Raw genomic sequence first — 22230 nt, 5'->3', positions numbered from 1 at the left:
CATGATATAAGTAGTTGAGATCGGACATGCCACCCCATGAAAACTCAAGTAAAGTGGGAGTACCAATATACTGTCTGTCTTATTGCCATTTATGTAGAGATCATCAACGTTTTGACTGTAAATTCAATATTGAAAGCATAAGCACTTAACTTTTTTGGTCCAATTTGATTTTTCCGTTTTTGGGTATCAGCACATGCTTGTACCAATTTTCGAGGATAGGATTTAAGTTGCATATGATCACAATGGATTAGGTTCAGTTACCCAAAAAATGCAAAATTGCATTTGAAGCCTGGGAAACACCAATATCTCAGAGCATATTGCTTCAGATTGCAACATTGACGATCCTTAAAAAACATGACACATATCCAAGAAATTTTTCTGAAATTTGGTATTTAGATATAGCTCATTTAGATTTCCAATCCAAATTCATTGAAATGGAAAATTCATAATTCAATTCTATTTTTGGTCACATTAAGGTCGAATCAGGCAGTTTCACGCCATACACCTTTGTACCTGTCAGTACAGTATCTAATTTCGTCAGCATTACAAAATATCTCCTGGATTCTTCTTCTTTCTCATATGATGCAAGAAAGAAATGAAAAACAGAATATCTGTTTATACATGATTCAGGCGTATGCTACAAACTAAATATCTATATTATCTCAACAACAATATTTTGATATCAGAGATAAAGCTGATAAGTCCTGCTGACGTACCTGTACGGTCATCGACTGACTGATCAATAATTACATTTATACAGGTTAAATTATTATGCAGTTGATCACATGCTGATGGCCGATTATTTTCTCATCCGCACATTCAGGTGTCAACTAACCAGGTACCCAGGTCATTTATGACCTCTACAATTGTTCACATCTCACAACGTCTAACAATTAGACAAAATGGTCAATACCATTACTACAATGATGTCCAGTTTCACTTTATATTCTTTGAGTCAGGAAGGTTATGAACATTACAGATAGTAGAACATTTCTATTGGTACTTTATAATGTCAATTTTCTCATTATATTTGAAAAAAATTTATGACTTATTTTCATTATTCTGAAAATTACTTGGTCTGTATTTTTTTTTTATAAATTCATAAAATTCTTTTAGAGTCACATTATCTGACTGTATAAATATCACAGGCATGTCAAGTCCTTGTTTTCAATGTAAAGGATATCAGGGTAGGAAACCTAGTTCCGTAAACAATGTCACGTTTTTCACATCACCTTCAACCTCAAAAGAATGAATAAAATATAACTTCCTTTTCCATTAAAAATCATGAATCACTGCAATAAGGCCATAATACTGGGATTTTACTACCTTGGTAATCTGACTTAGTCAATCTTCCCATCAGGATACCTGTTTACTTTTCAGTTAAAGCCGTAAATCATGAAGTACAGAGACAGTTGTTTTAACACATATTTAGCCTGTACTTTGTAATGTTTGTACATGTGTGGTGTAGGGCCTGGTCTGACAGTTAACTTGCCTGGGGTGACTGTTTGTGTGCACAGCTCTTAGACCACTTGGGAATGTTTATTTGTTTACACTGGGTATCTACTGTGGTTGCAGTGCTTCCTGTTTCCCCCCATCTTGTAGAGAGACCTGACCAGGGGATCTACTACCCCTATCCTTTCGGAAGTACTTGGTCAGTAGGATTTAGATACATAACTGTCTCATCCCAATGTTACCTCACCACCTTTTTGAATAAAGGATGGGACCAACTTTAGAAACTTACACCTAAATTACTTTTGCAAGAGGTTGTCAGAACATCTGATAACATTTTGATGGTAACATACAGGATAGGGAATCAGACACTGTTACCAGTCTTACCTTAGTTCCAGTAGCCATATAACTTCCTAATAAGGTCAAGAAATGTCTACTGGGGTTTATCATAATCTCACTTGTCATCAACATAATACATTTTATCAATTTATTGGAATTTCCAGCTCTTAGCTTAAATGGTTGGTAGCAGCGGATATTCAATTTTCCTCTCATTAACTAGGACTGTCATCTTTAGAACATCCTGTCACTGACACAACACAGAAAATTCGGGCAGGACGAATTAACAAAGATAAAAGTGTATATTACGTGTTAGTGACATAAAATAAACAGAAATACAACCAGTAACCTACATTCCCCCATCAAATGTTACAGAGGGCTAGAGATCTAGAGGGATATACCCAACTTCAGTACACATCATGTTACCGTCACCAGAGGTCAAGAGGCATAAAAAGAAGTCTTAATTGTTACTGCAGATGAGTTACATCCTCAAAATATAGTTTACAAAGAGCTGTAACTCTGTACTGTAGTAGACTTAATTTCAGTGGGTCACATAAAAGGTTCTTTGTTAAGTCCATCACAAAATGACATGTAAATAAACAGTGGGTAAGAAGTGATGGACAGATGATGTGGAATTTTCCTTAATGTTCCAGGAGGGCACCAATGAAGTCATTCAATGTAACGGGTGACATTGTGAAACATCAAACACAACACTGGTATCTCAAAGCGACATTGTAAAACACCACACACTACAGAGGGATCCCAAAGTGACATTGTAAAACATCATACACTACAGAGGGATCCCAAAGTGACATTGTAAAACATCATACACTACAGAGGGATCCTAAAGTGACATTGTAAAACATCATACACTGCAGAGGTTAATCAGAGTGACAAAACATCATACATTGCAGAGGGATCTCAAAGTGACATAGTAAAACATCATACAATATAGAGGTATCTCAAATTGACATTGTAAAACACCACACACTACAGAGGTATCTCAAAGCGACATTGTAAAGCATCATACACTACAGAGGGATCCCAAAGTGACATTGTAAAACATCATACACTGCAGAGGTATCTCAAAGTGACATTGTAAAACATCATACACTGCAGAGGTATCTCAAAGTGACATTGTAAAACATCATACACTACAGACGAATCCCAAAGTGACATTGTAAATCATCATACACTACAGAGGTATCTCAAAGTGATATTGTAAAACATCATACACTATAGAGATATCTCAAAGTGACATTGTAAGACATCATACACTAGAGAGGGATCCCAAAGTGACATTGTGAAACATCAAACACAACACTGGTATCTCAAAGCGACATTGTAAAACATCATACACTATAGAGGTATCTCAAAGTGACATTGTAAAAACATCATACACTACAGAGGGATCCCAAAGTGACATTGTAAAACATCATACACTATAGAGGGATCCCAAAGTGACATTGTAAAAACATCATACACTATCGAGGTATCCCAAAATGACATTGTAAAACATCATACACTATAGAGGTATCTCAAAGTGACATTGTAAAACATCATACACTTCAGAGGTATATCAGAGTGACAAAACATCATACACTACAGAGGTATGAGGTATACGTTTATACGTAAATATTGTTTGAAGTTTCCATTACAGTAACTTTATCATCATGGAAAAAACTCAAGTAAACAATATTTAGATATGTTGAAGGGTCGATATAAAATCTGTTGTATTATACAACTAGTCAGTATAATTGTCAATAGACTGACACTGGTGGAACATCCCTGATGTATAACTGATAGCTACAGTAATTACAGGTACTCACTGATGGCCTACACGTCCTCAGATAAATTCCTTGTTTGTCATCAATATCATACAAAATTGATTTCCTCTGAGGACGCATTGTTAGGTCCATTATTGGATGGACTATTTATATTTCTGCCTGGTGTGTCCGCTTGACCAGTGTCCAGAGCAAGTGGTTTGCCATTATCACTACCATATTGACTAACAACCCAAATATTCCAGTACCACCTTACACAGCATTGTCAACTTAATATACGAATAATTAACATTTTATTTTTCTAGTACAAACAAACCAGCACAATGTTTGCTATATAAACATGCTGTACCCTGTGTCTGCAATGATTCCTCTTTTTTCTCCATTGTCAAATGATATGGTTAATATACAGCTATTAAACGTTTACACAAATTTTACACTATCAAGGTGACGTTGCATTTTACCATGTATAAAAGACAGGTAATATGCATAAATGACCAGGAGATGCATACATGTATATATGTACATAGTACATCAAATTGTGTCCAATCAGAAAAAATTTCTCACCTTTTTCTTCCACATCACTATTCTCTTGAGAGGCCATTATCACTTTTACATTGTAAATACAATCCGAGTAAACGGCACTATTAAAACACTTTCATGGTTTGGCAGGTAGTGCCTAGGAGCTGGACCAGTGCAAACCTGGTCCCACTTAGTCCCACAGGCTTCCAGGTTCAATACAGAAATGAAACGTCATTCACGACACTGCTCACATCAATCAAAAGGAATCTAATGCTCCACTCCAGTTAGCCTAGGGTGATATTTAGCTCCAGCCAACTACGCCACGTACTAAATACATCTGTGACACTTATGTAAATGCTACTTTTAATGAACATTAAACAATGGTTTCCACCAGATCGTCACATACAACATGTCCCTATATACAACTTACAAACTTCATTCATGTGCTCTTTCACTATAGACCAAAACATCCTAAAAATACATGTCCTTGCTGGCATATATATTTGTACTGTCCACTTATGACTGTTGTCAAAAGTGTGGTGCTTGAGGGCGTTGATTTTATCACTGAATTATCCTATCTGCAGACAATAGAGGAAGTATATCAATTTGAAAATTATACAGAAGTAATAAGCCTGTCAAATGTTAGTTACAACAACCGTAGGTAAATACATGTCGGTATGTGTATTTTATTTAGTAGCGTTAAAGTGATATTATCACGATAGGAAAATAAGATTTTGAAAATTTTATTGGGAATTTTATAAGTCATTGAATATATTAGTCTTGCTTGGAGAAACATGAACTGACCTTATTTATGTCAATTTTCTCCCAACACAGACGGATTAAACAAAATGTCATACACATTATACTGGAAATAAATTTTGACATCTAAGTTCACATCGTTTTGAAAAGCTTTGTAATGTACTAGTCTATAACAACCTAATCTCATCAATCCTGTAAACAGTACAGTAGTACCATTATCCTAGCTGACCAAAACATCACCAAAGTCATATCTCATCAATCCTGTAAACAGTCCAGTAGTCCTAGCTGACCAAAACATCAGCAAAGTCATATCTCATCCAGACTGCCAGCTATATGTCCTAGTGTGTCAAGATAATCCTCTAGACTGCCAGCTATATGTCCTAGTGTGTCAAGATAATCCTCTAGACTGCCAGCTATATGTCCTAGTGTGTCAAGATAATCCTCTAGACTGCCAGCTATATCTCCTAGTGTGTCAAGATAATCCTCTAGACTGCCAGCTATATGTCCTAGTATAATCCTCTAGACTGCCAGCTATATGTTCTAGTATTATCCTCTAGATTGCCAGCTATATGTCCTAGTATAATCCTCTAGATTGCCAGCTATATGTCCTAGTATAATCCTCTAGACTGCCAGCTATATGTTCTACTATTATCCTCTAGACTGCCAGCTATATGTTCTACTATTATCCTCTAGACTGCCAGCTATATGTCCTAGTATAATCCTCTAGACTGCCAGCTATATGTCCTAGTATAATCCTCTAGACTGCCAGCTATATGTCCTAGTATAATCCTCTAGACTGCCAGCTATATGTTCTACTATTATCCTCCAGACTGACAGCTATATGTTGTATTATTACCCTCTAGACTGCCAGCTATATGTCCTAGTATAATCCTCTAGACTGCCAGCTATATGTTCTACTATTATCCTCTAGACTGCCAGCTATATGTTCTACTATTATCCTCTAGACTGCCAGCTATATGTCCTAGTATAATCCTCTAGACTGCCAGCTATATGTTCTAGTATTATCCTCTAGACTGCCAGCTATATGTCCTAGTATAATCCTCTAGACTGCCAGCTATATGTTCTAGTATTATCCTTTAGACTGCCAGCTATATGTTCTAGTATTATCCTCTAGACTGCCAGCTATATGTCCTAGTATTATCCTCTAGACTGCCAGCTATATGTCCTAGTATAATCGTCTAGACTGCCAGCTATATATTCTAGTATTATCCTCTAGACTGCCAGCTAGATGTCCTAGTATAATCCTCTAGACTGCCAGCTGTATGTCCTAGTATAATCCTCTAGACTGCCAGTGTTTGACATTGCCAGTAGACTATTTATAACTATGGATAAGTTGTAACACAGAAATTTGTGCAACATTACTTTTTTATACTTGTATTTGCATAGTGTTGATTTCTGTTTATTTTCAAACTTCTTTACCATATCATTTTTCAGTTCTGATAAAACTGATTACAGGAACATGACTGCATGACACAACATTATCAAAAAGTATTACGTTACACAACTAGATGTGAGTCTACATAACCTATACAGGATCCTTTTTACCCCTTTAATGGCTTTAATGAGGCTGTTGTAGTGATGCTCACATAACAGGTCACATGCACAGGTGTCAAAATGAGACCTGTATGAGGCCTGCCAGCTACATATTGCGGGGTGATAAGATAATCTTATAGCCTGCCAGCTGTATGTCCTAGTGTGTCAAGATAATCCTCCAGACTGCAAGCTATTTGTTCTAGTGTGTCAAGATAATCCTCCAGACTGCCAGCTATATGTCCTAGTGTGTCAAGATATTCCTCCAGACTGACAGCTCTATGTCCTAGTATGTCAAGATAATCCTCCAGACTGTCAGTTGTATGTCCTAGTGTGTCAAGATAATCCTCCAGACTGTCAGCTATATGTCCTTGTGTGTCAAGATAATCCTCCAGACTGCCAGCTATATGTCCTAGTGTGTCAAGATATTCCTCCAGACTGACAGCTCTATGTCCTAGTATGTCAAGATAATCCTCCAGACTGTCAGTTGTATGTTCTAGTGTGTCAAGATAATTCTCCAGACTGCCAGCTATATCTCCTAGTGTGTCAAGATATTCCTCCAGACTGACAGCTCTATGTCCTAGTATGTCAAGATAATCCTCCAGACTGTCAGTTGTATGTCCTAGTGTGTCAAGATAATCCTCCAGACTGTCAGCTATATCTCCTAGTGTGTCAAGATAATCCTCCAGACTAACAGCTATATGTTCTAGTATGTTAAGATAATCCTCAAGACTGCAAGATATTTGTTCTAGTTTGTCAAGATAATCCTCCAGACTGACAGCTATATGTCCTAGTGTGTCAAGATAATCTTCAAGACTGCCAGATATATGTCCTAGTGTGTCAAGATAATCTTCAAGACTGCCAGCTATATGTCCTAGTATTATTCTCTAGACTGATAGCTATATCTCCTAGTGTGTCAAGATTATCCTCCAGACTGCCAGCTATATCTCCTAGTGTGTCAAGATAAACCTCTAGACTGATTGCTATATCTCCTAGTGTGTCAAGATAATCTTCAAGACTGCCAGCTATATGTCCTAGTATCATCCTCTAGACTGATAGCTATATCTCCTAGTGTGTCAGGATAATCCTCCAGACTGTCAGCTATATGTCCTAGTGTGTCAAGATAATCCTCCAGACTGCCAGCTATATGTCCTAGTGTGTCAAGATATTCCTCCAGACTGTCAGTTGTATGTCTTAGTGTGTCAAGATAATCCTCCAGACTGAAAGCTATATGTCCTAGTGTGTCAAGATAATCCTCCAGACTGCCAGCTATATGTTCTAGTATGTTAAGATAATCCTCCAGACTGTCAGCTATACGTCCTAGTGTGCCAAAATAATCCCCCAGACTGACAGCTATATGTCTTAGTGTGTCAGGATAATCCTCTAGACTGCCAGTGTTTGACATTGATAGAAGACTATTTATAATTTATGTCTTCCATTATGTGTATCTATTTTTCCTATGGAAATATGTAACATAGAAATTTGTGCAACATTAAATGGAATATATATAATACCTATATTGTAAGTAGGCATTATTGTGATCAAGTTTTAAGCTGTTAACAAAAGTAAGATTAAAGTTGGATTAAACAATATTAATAAATCAACAATATTACTCATACATATCAGAATGTTGCACTGGAGATGGGAAAACAATTTTTGATACATTTCACCCCTGCGGCCTTGAAAGTGGTTTAAGGCTTCATCCCAACATGATATTGGTCACAACTCTTGATGCTGGACTATTGCGTAATTGATAAGAAGCTGTCTGAACATGTTGCTTTTACACTTAAAACTGGCCTTGGTCAATTAATTCATCAATCTTAGAAAATTTGATAATTTTTCAACCCAACATGCAACAATGTGCTACTGATCCAATACCAGGACATTTGATTTAAGGTTTATTGGCCGTTTAAAAACCATGAAAGTGGGTCAATGTAATTCATTTTTCTAAACTTGACTGACATTTCGTTAATGTCATAACCCTTGGCCTTTTTGTCCATTCAGAAGTTTTTAAGGGAAAAATTTAACACAGTTAATGATAATCTTAAAAATCTTAGTTGTATACATTTCCTGTATACATCTTACTGGACATGTTTCTAGATAAAAAGACAAGTGAATAACTTCGTAAGCATCGATCTCTGAACATTTACAACACGCTTCAGTTATATACTTATAAAAACAAAAAGATCAAGTTCTCATTGTAACACATCCGTTACACAAGTCCCACAAACACCCCCACTGTGGTAAAAAATACCAGAACTGTCATCCTGAGGATAATAAATATCCCCACAGAAGACCTCAATATACCAAATCTGGTCAATATTCTGTGGAAAAAATCAAAAAGAGTTGAAAATTTATTTTTGGCATTCCCTAATACCTTTATATAAGGTAAATATCTGACAATATCTAAATTTCAACCAATAAGAGGCCAACATTTGCCTTAGAATGGTTGTCATAGCAATGAAACACATTCCGTAATATTTGGCATCCACTTATACTACTATATACTAAATTTGACCAAAATTAGTTAATATCTAAATTTTGACCAATCAGATGCCAGGATTATGTTACCATAGTAACTGTTTCTGAAACACATAATGTATTCTACATCAGGTTGTAATGAGATATAGCATTTGACCATAGTCAACTAATAAATCTGTTGAATGACGAAGGAGAAATGGCCATTTATAGTAAAACCTGTTTACAATACCAAGTTAACATGGCTGCCAGAAATTCTTAAAAAAAACAAGATCAAAGTGTCATTGGCACTAACAGACATAAAGAAAGGAATAAAGGTTGTGGTATATCAGTAAGAAATGGCAAGTGATCTTTTGATTTGTGTGTGTGTGTGTGTGTGTGTGTGTGTGTGTGTGTGTGTGTGTGTGTGGGTGGGTGTGTGTGTGTGTGTTTTTTTTTTGTTTTTTTTTAAGATCTTCATATGATCATTATGATGGATGAGTGTGATTGAAGAAGTAATAACTGATCATGTCCAGTCAAGTGTGACTCTGATATCTGCACATTTTTGCAGTGTAATGCACTGTTATAGGCCACTGAAGGTTTGAAGTATTGAGCTATTATATTCCTGTTGAATATTTTCTTGTGTTTATACAGACGGGTTAAGATTTCAACATTGATGATCACCTATTATCACTGGCTACTGACAACCAATCAATTACTAGCTTTATCCAAATATCTGTTGTCTTTTTTTTTAACTAAAGTACCTTACACAGTAGTTACCAATAACATTTCATCAGTTTATAGTTTGTATATAGCATGCTCTTCACAATATGCTGAACATTCATAATTAGGCCTGTAAGTTTATGACAAAACATTAACACATAATAATAAATGATGCCAATACTGAAATAATTACAAACCTTTTATTAATACAAATTTGATGATGTAATCTTAAGGCTGTTTTGTTTGTATCTATGTAGTTTGCTGACCGCATTTTATTTCTTCCTGCAATATATATCTTTCACACTCTTGTTTTCTCATCTGTGCTTACAGCCAGAATTTATCATAAAAAGCTAACTTTACACAAGTCAGTGTTGTTTCGTACTAAAGTTTTCTTAAACTTTTCAATCAATTCATTATCACATAATTTCAAAAGGTAGAAAGGATTTCAAACGTCTATTTTATAAATCATGTAAGAAACTTGATCTTGGAGACATAGATATTCCATGAACTTCGATATTGATAGGAATTAAGGCCTACTGAAACTTCGAAAGTATGGAAGAAGGGAGATAAATTGAACAGTGCAGACAATATAATTTTTCTTCCGAACAGAGAAGAAGAGTTATAATAGTCCCATGTATTCATTTAAAACAAGACATCTTATAACATTTTTGCATTTTCTTTTGTATCTATTAATGTTGTATACATGCATTTATAAAATGACAGCATCAAACACTTCATGAACACATTTTATATCCTCTACATGGAGGTGTATGTGCATTGTTGGGTCTTTTTGTAGTGTAAAATTCCGTTTGGGCTATAAATAGCCTAGTAAGATCAATTGATCTTGGTGATGGCTATAAGATGCTGAGCATCCTAAAGACACACAGCTATTTAAGAAAAACCTGTACTATATATCAAATTGTACAGTTTAATGAAGATGTGAACCATATGTCAAGTCAACTGGAAAATCGGAAATGGCTAGCTGGAAAAAATTGTGTTATTTTTTATATAAAGGAGGGATAACTCATTGAGAAGGGAGAGAAATACAAAGTCACCAGAGGGGGCACATCACCATATTGTACTGGTCATTTTTTTTAAATCAGAAAATGGACATTGTCATTGTGTTCCTGATGTCAGACAGTACATACATACAACATTTCATGCAAATCAGACAGTATCTAAATTTCAACCAATCAGAAGGGTTCCTTTGGCAGCCATTTTGTTGGTAATTTCATTTCATATTACACCATCTTAAAGCATGTTGTACTCTTTTACAACAGGACTTCAATGAAATCTGACAGATTTATGTGTAACAGGTCGGTACATATCAAAGGAATCAAAGTATTGTCTGAGCACAAAAATATCTACCTTTCATCGCATGAAAAACATGTGGTTTGGAACTAACAATTTAATTACATTCTGTCTTCTCTGATGAATATTTTGGTAATTGCTTTCTGATATAACTGACTATTCTGTCAATACTTGACTAATTTTAGCAATATCTCAAAAAAGGATGACCATATGACTAGCTTTTGATTGGATAAGAATAAAATCATAGTTTTGCAGATTTGGGAACTACCTTGATATGTGCTACTTTGTAGAGGTACAATACCACTTTGTCATTTTTTGTTCCGCTGGCAACCAGGTTTTAATTAGTTTTGTTAGAAAAGAAATCAAGGAATAACTTCAATACGTTAGCAAATAACATGTTTCTGCAGATAATTTGCATCAAGCAGTACAATATCTAGTCACTCATAGAGAATGTTATATACCCACAACTTGGCCTACCTTATAGCCAAGTCATGTTCTACACACAAACAGCAACACAAGACAAAGGGTCATGACCAATCTGTGTATATGTCTGTCTGTGGATTTATAGAGAATAGTCAAATACAACATTGACATGGAGATTATCAAGAGCAATTTATAGATATGTTGAAACAAAGTAAAGGCATCAAAGTAAAACTTTCCAGCATATTATCTTGTCTGAAGTGAACACTCATAGGGTATGTAATACTGTTTGTACAATATCCTAATTTGGGAAAAAATACATGGACATTCACAAGTGTACTAGACAAAGATGGGTCTGCCAGATTATGCACATCCTGGCACTCGATTATTATGAAACATTTTTTCAACTATCAAAGCACACTTCTAACTAATTTTCATAGCCTTTCATAGAAAGGCCTGGGAATATTTATCAATGAAGTTATTGGAAAGACCATATTTGTGAATGAAGATTTTACTAAAGGATCAGTATTCTGCAGTCTTCCTGTTAAAGTTATTATAGTAAGTCTACTCTGCATTCTAACAAACATTTAAGTTGTCTAAAAAAGTGACAATTATTTCTTATACAAATTTATCTGCATTAGATATAAAAATAATTCTTCTGTACAAATTTATTTCATATCAGCAAATCCCAGGATCCTACAGGTAGGTCTCTGTACAATTACCACAGTGACATTGGTCCTTTATCAATTACACTCCATATTTAGAATCGTTACTGACTGGCTGTTACATTTTAAGTAACATGCCATCAATAATAAAACATCTTCATTCTTCTCCATTAGAATCAGCATTAAAAAGCCTTGGAAATAGAAATCCTGCACATTAAGAAAATCTAGCAACACAAATCTAAGGAGATAGATTTTCTCATACAATGTCTTTACAACTAGCAGGATAAAACCACATTATCACAATCAACCAATATCTTAACTTGAGTCCATAAAAGACAAAACGGACAAAATGGATCTTTAAATAGAATGTTCATTCGATAGAATAAGAGAGTCGGATGTGTAATACCAGGTATACCACGTCTAGCAGGATAAAATGTCACAGGCCCCAAACGAGCTGATAGGGCATCACTGAATTTTAACTGGCAATTATTGTCCCTCAGAAAATATGAGCAGATATTTATCAACCAGAAAAAAGTTTCTTAAAAATTTGTTCAAAGTAGTGATTAAAATTTACATTATCAGTTATTGACCAAGACTGAAAAATTGATAAACTTGCCAATTCTAAAGTACAGCAAAGATGAGTCAGTGTATGATGTTTTACAATCATTTCTGACTGAAACAAACAAGATATTAAGATGCCAATTAGTTACAACTTTAACACCTTCAGATATGTATCATTAGTTCATCAGTGTCAGTAAATGTTACGTATCATCAACTGATTCCAATGTGTTGTGTTCACAGGTATAAGGTTTCATAAATAATCAAATGATTATCAAATCAAATGACATAGTTAAAATCATGGTTGTGTGTATTACCATGACATCAGCTGTGACCCACAATCTACTGAATATCTAGGGTGCACACACTAGTGTACAGTAGTATCCTCAGTACCATGTCATCAGCTGTGACCCACTATCTACTGAATATCTAGGGTACAGTAGTATCCTCAGTACCATGACATCAGCTGTGGCCCAATATCTACTGAATATCTAGGGTACTGTAGTATCCTCAGTACCATGTCATCAGCTGTGGCCCACTATCTACTGAATATCTAGGGTACACACACTAGTGTACAGTAGTATCCTTAGTACTGTGTCATCAGCTGTGACCCACTATCTACTGAATATCAAGGGTACAGTAGTATCCTCAGTATCGTGTCATCAGCTGTGGCCCACTATCTACTGAATATCAAGGGTACACACACTAGTGTACAGTAGTATTCTCAGGACCATGTCATCAGCTGTGACCCACAATCTACTGAAAATCTAGGGTACAGTAGTATCCTCAGTACCATGTCATCAGCTGTGGCCCACTATCTACTGAATATCTAGGGTACAGTATATCCTCAGTACCATGTCATCAGCTGTGGCCCACTATCTACTGAATATCTAGGGTACACACACTAGTGTACAGTAGTTTCCTCTGTACCATGTCATCAGCTGTGGCCCACTATCTACTGAATATCTAGGGTACAGTAGTATCCTCAGTACCATGACATCAGCTGTGACCCACTATCTACTGAATATCTAGGGTGCACACACTAGTGTACTGTAGTATCCTCAGTACCATGACATCAGCTGTGACCCACTATCTACTGAATATCAAGGGTACACACACTAGTGTACAGTAGTATCCTTAGTACTGTGTCATCAGCTGTGACCCACTATCTACTGAATATCAAGGGTACACACACTAGTGTACAGTAGTATCCTTAGTACTGTGTCATCAGCTGTGACCCACTATCTACTGAATATCAAGGGTACACATACTAGGGTACAGTAGTATCCTCAATACCATGTCATCAGCTGTGACCCACTATCTACTGAAAATCTAGGGTACAGTAGTATCCTCAGTACCATGACATCAGCTGTGACTTACTATCTACTGAATATCTAGGGTACAGTAGTATCCTCAGTACCATGACATCAGCTGTGACCCACTATCTACTGAATATCTAGGGTACAGTAGTATTCTCAGTACCATGACATCAGCTGTGGCCCACTATCTACTGAATATCTAGGGTACAGTAGTATCCTCAGTATCGTGTCATCAGCTGTGGCCCACTATCTACTGAATATCTAGGGTACAGTAGTATTCTCAGTACCATGGCATCAGCTGTGGCCCACTATCTACTGAATATCTAGGGTACAGTAGTATCCTCAATACCATGTCATCAGCTATGGCCCACTATCTACTGAATATCTAGGGTGCACACACTAGTGTACTGTAGTATCCTCAGTACCATGACATCAGCTGTGACCTACTATCTACTGAATATCTAGAGTACAGTAGTATCCTCAGTATCGTGTCATCAGCTGTGGCCCACTATCTACTGAATATCTAGGGTGCACACACTAGTGTACAGTAGTATTCTCAGGACCATGTCATCAGCTGTGACCCACTATCTACTGAATATCTAGGGTACAGTAGTATCCTCAGTACCATGACATCAGCTGTGGCCCACTATCTACTGAATATCTAGGGTACAGTAGTATCCTCAGTACCATGTCATCAGCTGTGACCCAAAATCTACTGAATATCTAGGGTACACACACTAGTGTACAGTAGTATCCTCAGTACCATGTCATCAGCTGTGACCTACTATCTACTGAATATCTAGGGTACAGTAGTATCCTCAGTATCGTGTCATCAGCTGTGGCCCACTATCTACTGAATATCTAGGGTACAGTAGTATCCTCAGTACCATGTCATCTGCTGTGACCCACTATCTACTGAATATCAAGGGTACACACACTAGTATACAGTAGTATCCTCAGTACCAAGTCATCAGCTGTGACCTACTATCTACTGAATATCTAGGGTACAGTAGTATCCTCAGTATCGTGTCATCAGCTGTGGCCCACTATCTACTGAATCACTGCACAGTATTAATTATGTAAAGATGTACATCTAATTCTTGGTATACCTAGGTTTGGTGAAACACAAGAGACGAATAGTTTAAAAAAGAGTATGTTTAGTTTCCTGATTTCCTTTAAAATGCCTCCAATACAGCAGCAAATGATTTATAGCGCGGATGTGACAAACAACCTCGTTTGCCGAGACAAAAGTAGGACTTTCTACTTAAAGACCTGGTAACCTTAAACACTACTTAGTGACCCATATTTGAAGTGTTTGATCTACAAGGCTATATATGTATAATGACTATCCATCTGAACCTAAATACTATCAGTAATATGGTCAACTTCAAGCATCAAACAAAATCCTTTTGTCCTAAATACAGCACCTCATTCCCATGCTCTTTGTTAATTTGTTGCTGTAATTTATTATTTACAAAACACTCTACTTTTACCGAAGTTTTCAAAGGTATCTTTTTTTGTAAAAGGATATATACTTCCATATTAACTTTACCCTAGTTTCAATGATCAGGATTTTTTTTAAGGAAGTACAGTCCACTTCCAGCAAATGTTTATAAAAGATATATATTGTCTTAAGGTGGTTGAATTTCACATAGGTGACAGGTGTAAATTTACCAATTTCACATAGGTGACAGGTGTAAATTTACCAATTTCACATAGGTGACAGGTGTAAATTTACCAATTTCACATAGGTGACAGGTGTAAATTTACCAATTTCACAAAGGTGACAGGTGTAAATTTACCAATTTCACAAAAGTGACAGGTGTAAATTTACCAATTTCACAAAGGTGACAGGTGTAAATTTACCAATTTCACAAAGGTGACAGGTGTAAATTTACCAATTTCACAAAGGTGACAGGTGTAAATTTACCAATTTCACATAGGTGACAGGTGTAAATTTACCAATTTCACAAAGGTGACAGGTGTAAATTTACCAATTTCACAAAAGTGACAGGTGTAAATTTACCAATTTCACAAAGGTGACAGGTGTAAATTTACCAATTTCACAAAGGTGACAGGTGTAAATTTACCAATTTCACATAGGTGACAGGTGTAAATTTACCAATTTCACAAAGGTGACAGGTGTAAATTTACCAATTTCACAAAAGTGACAGGTGTAAATTTACCAATTTCACAAAGGTGACAGGTGTAAATTTACCAATTTCACAAAGGTGACAGTTGTAAATTTACCAATTTCACAAAGGTGACAGGTGTAAATTTACCAATTTCACAAAGGTGACAGGTGTAAATTTACCAATTTCACAAAGGTGACAGGTGTAAATTTACCAATTTCACAAAGGTGACAGGTGTAAATTTACCAATTTCACAAAGGTGACAGGTGTAAATTTACCAATCAAATATGGGAAGTGACTTTATATACTTCTATATACTGTATACTCATATATATTTAGAAACACTCACTATAATTTGAACAAAAGAGAACCTAGTGGCCTCATTGTTTTCCATCTAAATGAACTTGAAACATTTTTATGTTTTTTTTGGTGACTGACAGACATTGTGCAAGAGCTGTGATTTTGGTGCGCTGCTCATCACTTTGTTTCATTGAATGTATTAAACAATTATCTTTTACACTGCAAACAATATGCTTTAAAGAATGAAAAAAGAAAGAAAATATTTACCTGATACATAACATGGATTAGAGTACTGAATCCTGTCTATACACTGACTAAACCAGTGTAACAGCACATCAATTACCATTTACTACAATCATACCAGTGATTTATCATATCCCATTCTTCTCATCTAACACAGCTAAGGTGTACATCCTGTTTAAACCCTGGACACACCTAATGTAAATTCCAGTAACTTGTGGTCACAATCTTGTGCTTTCATACCAACAATATTTATGTCTTTTCTGTTTAAACGATAGGGTACCAATTATCTTTCTAATTTTGATTTTTTTTTACCTGTACCAAGAGTTAAATCATGTTTATAAGGAAGAACTGATATCTTAATTACTGATTATTGCCGACTCAGCTGATTACCAAGAGTGAATCTCTTGTTTAGATTATCTAAACTAACTAGTTTGATGTCAGGTAATCAAACATCTTACATTCTAATTTCACATATAACTCACTCTGGAACATATAAAAAAGTATTCATATTGCTGTTTGTCTTACATATGGAATGTACAGCCTTATAGCTTACTTGTAAACCAATCAGCTGTTTGTTTTATTTCAGATATTGATGGTATAAACAATACTGCTGTTTGTCTCACTGGTAAATATTGACTGTACAACCATATAGCTATTTGTCCCACTTACAAATATGGAATGTACAATTATTTATCTGATAGTTTCGCTCATATTAATATGGTATGTACAACTATCTGTTTCACTTACAAATATTTCTCATTTGTTTCATTTATATGTCTTACTTAAACACGTTTCTAACCAGTCTTATACAAATATCACCTGTCTTACCAGTCGTATACATATCTCACTTGTCTTACTTAAACACATTTCTCTCACCTGTCTTACTTATACATATCTCACATGTCTTACTTAAACACATTTCTCTCACCTGTCTTACTTATACATGTCTCTTACCTGTCTTTCTTATACATGTCTCTCACCTATCTTACTTATACATGTCTCTAACCTGTCTTACTTATACATATCTCACCTATCTTACTTATAGATGTCTTTTACCTGTCGTATTAAACATTTCTCTTACCTTCTTATACACATCTCACCTATCTTACTTATACATGTCTCTCACCTGTCTTACTTATACATGTCTCTCACCTGTCTTTCTTATACATGTCTCTCACCTATCTTACTTATACATGTCTCTCACCTGTCTTACTTATACATGTCTCTCACCTACTTATACATGTCTCTCACCATGTCTCTCACTTATACATGTCTCTCACCTATTTCACCTGTCTTACTTATACATGTCTCTCACCTGTCTTACTTATACATGTCTCTCACCTGTCTTACTTATACATGTCTCTCACCTGTCTTACTTATACATGTCTCTCATCTGTCTTACTTATACATGTCTCTCACCTGTCTTACTTATACATGTCTCCGACCTGTCTTACTTATCATATTTCACCTGTCTTACTTAAACACGTTTCTAATATCTTACTTATACATATTTCACCTGTCTTACTTATCATATTTCACCTGTCTTACTTAAATACCATTCTAATATCTTACTTATACATGTCTCTCACCTGTCTTACTTATACATGTCTCTTACCTGTCTTACTTATACATATTTCACCTGTCTTACTTAAACACGTTTCTAACTATCTTACTTATATATGTTTCTCACCTGTCTCATCACTGCACATTTCTGGATGTCTCTTCACTGATTCTTCCACTTTTCCCAAATCAGTGAAAATGCTACACCAAAGACACAGGAGGGAAAGGTTTCCACTTCACCCTGATATGTTATTGAACTACACAAGGATATGGCAGGGAAGGATACCTGTGTAAAACATGTCTGAATTTTTAGGTTAAGTCTCCTTTAATTTTAGCGAAAATAATTCACAGCAGATATGACCTAACCCAGAAAACAGCTGAAAATATCCTGCTTTTTGTGTTTGCTGTTAACTATGTGACACAGCTGTCAGCCATAAGGCTGTACAAGATTCCAAGTTTCTCCTCACACTGCTGAGGTTTTTATCAGCGACATGTCTACACATTTGTAAACTATGCTGTATGTCTCCATTTTAGCGATTATTCATTTGTCACTACTATACGTGGTTGATGAAGAACTGAATGCCGCCAAGCTCCACATAAGTACAGCTGATATCTCGGTCTACTAATGGCAGATGGACACAGATGAAGGTTTCAGTTTTCTTAATGAAATTCTAGAATAAATGCAGTGCCAAAGCATTTAAGAAGTCAATGCAAGTATGAAGACAGTTGCTGTATTGTTATTGCAGACAGCACAGTACAGAGCCCTGCATCAAGGCTCCAAATGTCCATAGATCATCTGGTCAGAGCCACAGTGGTGTGGTGGTCACCATCTCCCTGCTAGCACCACTACCATGCCTTTGCATTGTCGCCAACCCTAGCTGACATTATTTCCCCCGGTTTTAAAACTAGGAATGCATCAGCAGCAGCATCAGCAGCACACGACACTCTCACTGACTGAACATAGGCCAGCAGCTACAAGACTTGGAATAGACCAAACAAGCTTTGATTTCCAAATGGAATTATTCTCGGCTACTCTGTCCGTGTACAGTATATTTAGAGCATCAATGTAGAAAGATCGCACACCTATAAAACACTGCACTTACGTCAAAGCGCCATCAGTCTTGCTTCGTGTATTGATCCAGTTTGCCTGCCTGGCTGCCCGACTGCTATATCTGGCTCACTGGCCGGCCGCTCAGCTAAAGCAGCACATCTCTTTGTATAATGGTCTCCCAGCCAGGTGTTCCCACCCTGCCCAGGTCACTGGACCAAATCATTGCTTTATGATGTACAACTTTTTCAACCACCAATGCATTAATGACTAGCTGCAAATATAGACTTCATGGTGACATAATGAAGCTAAAAATACCCTGACTGCAATGTTTTAAGCTTCAGCTCAGTCTCCGCCAAGATCTAGCAGCCAGCATTATATTAATTTATGAACCTTGTAGTTTCTTATTACCAGCTTGTACCAAAATATGGAGCAGAAGAGTTTTGTGGCTGCAGCAGAATGCCAAGGTAACAATTTTACTCCTTACTAAACAACATGGATTCTTTGATGAAAAAAAGTCAAAATCTAAATCCTGGTCATGTTATACAAAAGAAAGATATCCAAACATTGCTGTATACCAAAGTAAGACATCCCAACATCATTGTATACCAAAGTAAGACATCCCAACATTGTTGTATACCAAAGTAAGACATCCCAACATTGTTGTATACCAAAGTAAGACATCCCAACATTGTTGTATACCAAAGTAAGACATCCCAACATTGTTGTATACCAAAGTAAGACATCCCAACATTGCTGTATACCAAAGTAAGACATCCCAACATTGTTGTATACCAAAGTAAGACATCCCAACATTATTGTATACCAAAGTAAGACATCCCAACATTGCTGTATACCAAAGTAAGACATAAAAACATTGCTGTATACCAAAGTATGACATCACAACATTGTTGTATACCAAAGTAAGACATCACAACATCATTGTATACCAAAGTAAGACATCCCAACATTATTGTATACCAAAGTAAGACATACAATCATTGTTGTATACCAAAGTAAGACATACAAACATTGCTGTATACCAAAGTAAGACATCCCAACATTGTTGTATACCAAAGTAAGACATCCCAACATTGTTGTATACCAAAGTAAGACATCCCAACATTGTTGTATACCAAAGTAAGACATACAAACATTGTTGTATACCAAAGTAAGACATCCCAACATTGTTGTATACCAAAGTAAGACATCCCAACATTGTTGTATACGAAAGTAAGACATAAAAACATTGCTGTATACCAAAGTAAGACATCCCAACATTGCTGTATACCAAAGTAAGACATCCCAACATTGTTGTATACCAAAGTAAGACATACAAACATTGTTGTATACCAAAGTAAGACATCCCAACATTGTTGTATACCAAAGTAAGACATCCCAACGTTGTTGTATACCAAAGTAAGACATCCCAACATTGTTGTATACCAAAGTAAGACATAAAAACATTGCTGTATACCAAAGTAAGACATCCCAACGTTGTTGTATACCAAAGTAAGACATCCCAACATTGCTGTATACCAAAGTAAGACATACAAACATTGTTGTATACCAAAGTAAGACATCCCAACATTGTTGTATACCAAAGTAAGACATACAAACATTGTTGTATACCAAAGTAAGACATACAAACATTGTTGTATACCAATGTAAGACATCCGTACATTGTTGTATACCAAAGTAAGACATCCCAACATTTCCGTATACCAAAGTAAGACATACAAACATTGTTGTATACCAAAGTAAGACATACAAACATTGCTGTATACCAAAGTAAGACATCCCAACATTTCCGTATACCAAAGTAAGACATACAAACATTGTTGTATACCAAAGTAAGACATACAAACATTGTTGTATACCAAAGTAAGACATACAAACATTGTTGTATACCAAAGTAAGACATACAAACATTGCTGTATACCAAAGTAAGACATCCCAACATTTCCGTATACCAAAGTAAGACATACAAACATTGTTGTATACCAAAGTAAGACATACAAACATTGTTGTATACCAAAGTAAGACATACAAACATTATTGTATACCAAAGTAAGACATACAAACATTGCTGTATACCAAAGTAAGACAGGTTAGAACAGTACTGGAGATACACATTCTTTCAGTCAGAACATATATAGGAAATTTTAAAAAGGTTTATACTCCATACAAATGACAAAAGAGTGAATATAGATTATGGAAACAAATAGAGATTTAGAGGAAACTACATATACTAACATCCAATAGATTTATATAAACAAGCATGAAACTACATGTACAATCCTGCCTTGTTTCTTTACTGACTCTTGTATAGTCACAGCTGAAAACCAAACTTGCAATGTTATGAAGGCCTTTGAATGATCTGCCAAACACCTACTCGAACTAGCTAATAAGCCTTATTACTACAATTAATGCTTACATTTTTCATGCAACAGTAACACAGAAATAGAAAACCTTGCTCAGTCATTTTCATATTGATGGATTATTTTTTATTGTTATGTGATATCAGATCAAATAGTTTGCAACTTTGTTTTCATACTTTAATCATTAAAGATAATTGCCCCTCCCACAGTGAGCTGCAGACCTCATTTCTCCCTTTCTAAGTGTCAAACTACAAAATTATATTTAGTAGCATTCACTGATACTTCAGAGTTGTTAAACCCACAGTTTATAAAGTCACCTTTAGTCCACAAACCAGGAATCTCCTACAGAAAAGGAGGACTATGCAAAATTTATGATATACCTCCTACTCAGATCCCAGCCCCTGCCCCCTTAGGCAAAGGTGCCTATGCCCACAGTTACATAAAACTAGTTTGTTTTCCTCCCAACAGAATGTTAAAAAAATCTTCATTCAAACATAAAACAGAAAGATTTTAAAGTAAAAACAGGAGATTCTTGCAAATCCCCATCGTTATTTTTGATCAATCATTTTTCATTTGGGCAGAGGGTTTAATTGCAATAAAAATATTAATTGCACTGTCAGTAAATATAGTACTCATGTACTTCCTCCTAAAATCTTGTTTCTCTCAATCATGAGTATAAATTTTAGACAATTTTTGACGATGAATGAGCATGTCT

General features: G+C 35.8%; 2 protein-coding genes across 3 annotated transcripts in view; both read right to left on the bottom strand.

Moving 5' to 3' along the window:
- Window positions 1-22230, bottom strand: part of LOC132556707 (ras guanyl-releasing protein 3-like) — an 88885-nt gene that overhangs the window by 52541 nt on the left and 14114 nt on the right. The gene's annotated exons all lie outside the window — the stretch shown is intronic.
- On the bottom strand, window positions 6536-7803 carry LOC132556692 (uncharacterized). The gene is made up of 2 exons (XM_060221127.1): window positions 7452-7803; window positions 6536-7230 (listed from the first exon to the last, which is right to left on the bottom strand). The coding sequence occupies exons 1-2, from the start codon at window positions 7801-7803 to the stop codon at window positions 6536-6538; spliced, it is 1047 nt and encodes a 348-aa protein (XP_060077110.1).

The sequence above is a fragment of the Ylistrum balloti genome, unplaced genomic scaffold (genome assembly GCF_031769215.1).
Source record: "Ylistrum balloti isolate Yb309-2 unplaced genomic scaffold, AGI_CSIRO_Ybal_v1 Utg370584, whole genome shotgun sequence".
NCBI lineage: Eukaryota > Metazoa > Mollusca > Bivalvia > Pectinida > Pectinidae > Ylistrum > Ylistrum balloti.
This window is presented reverse-complemented; position numbering and strand designations above follow the sequence as displayed.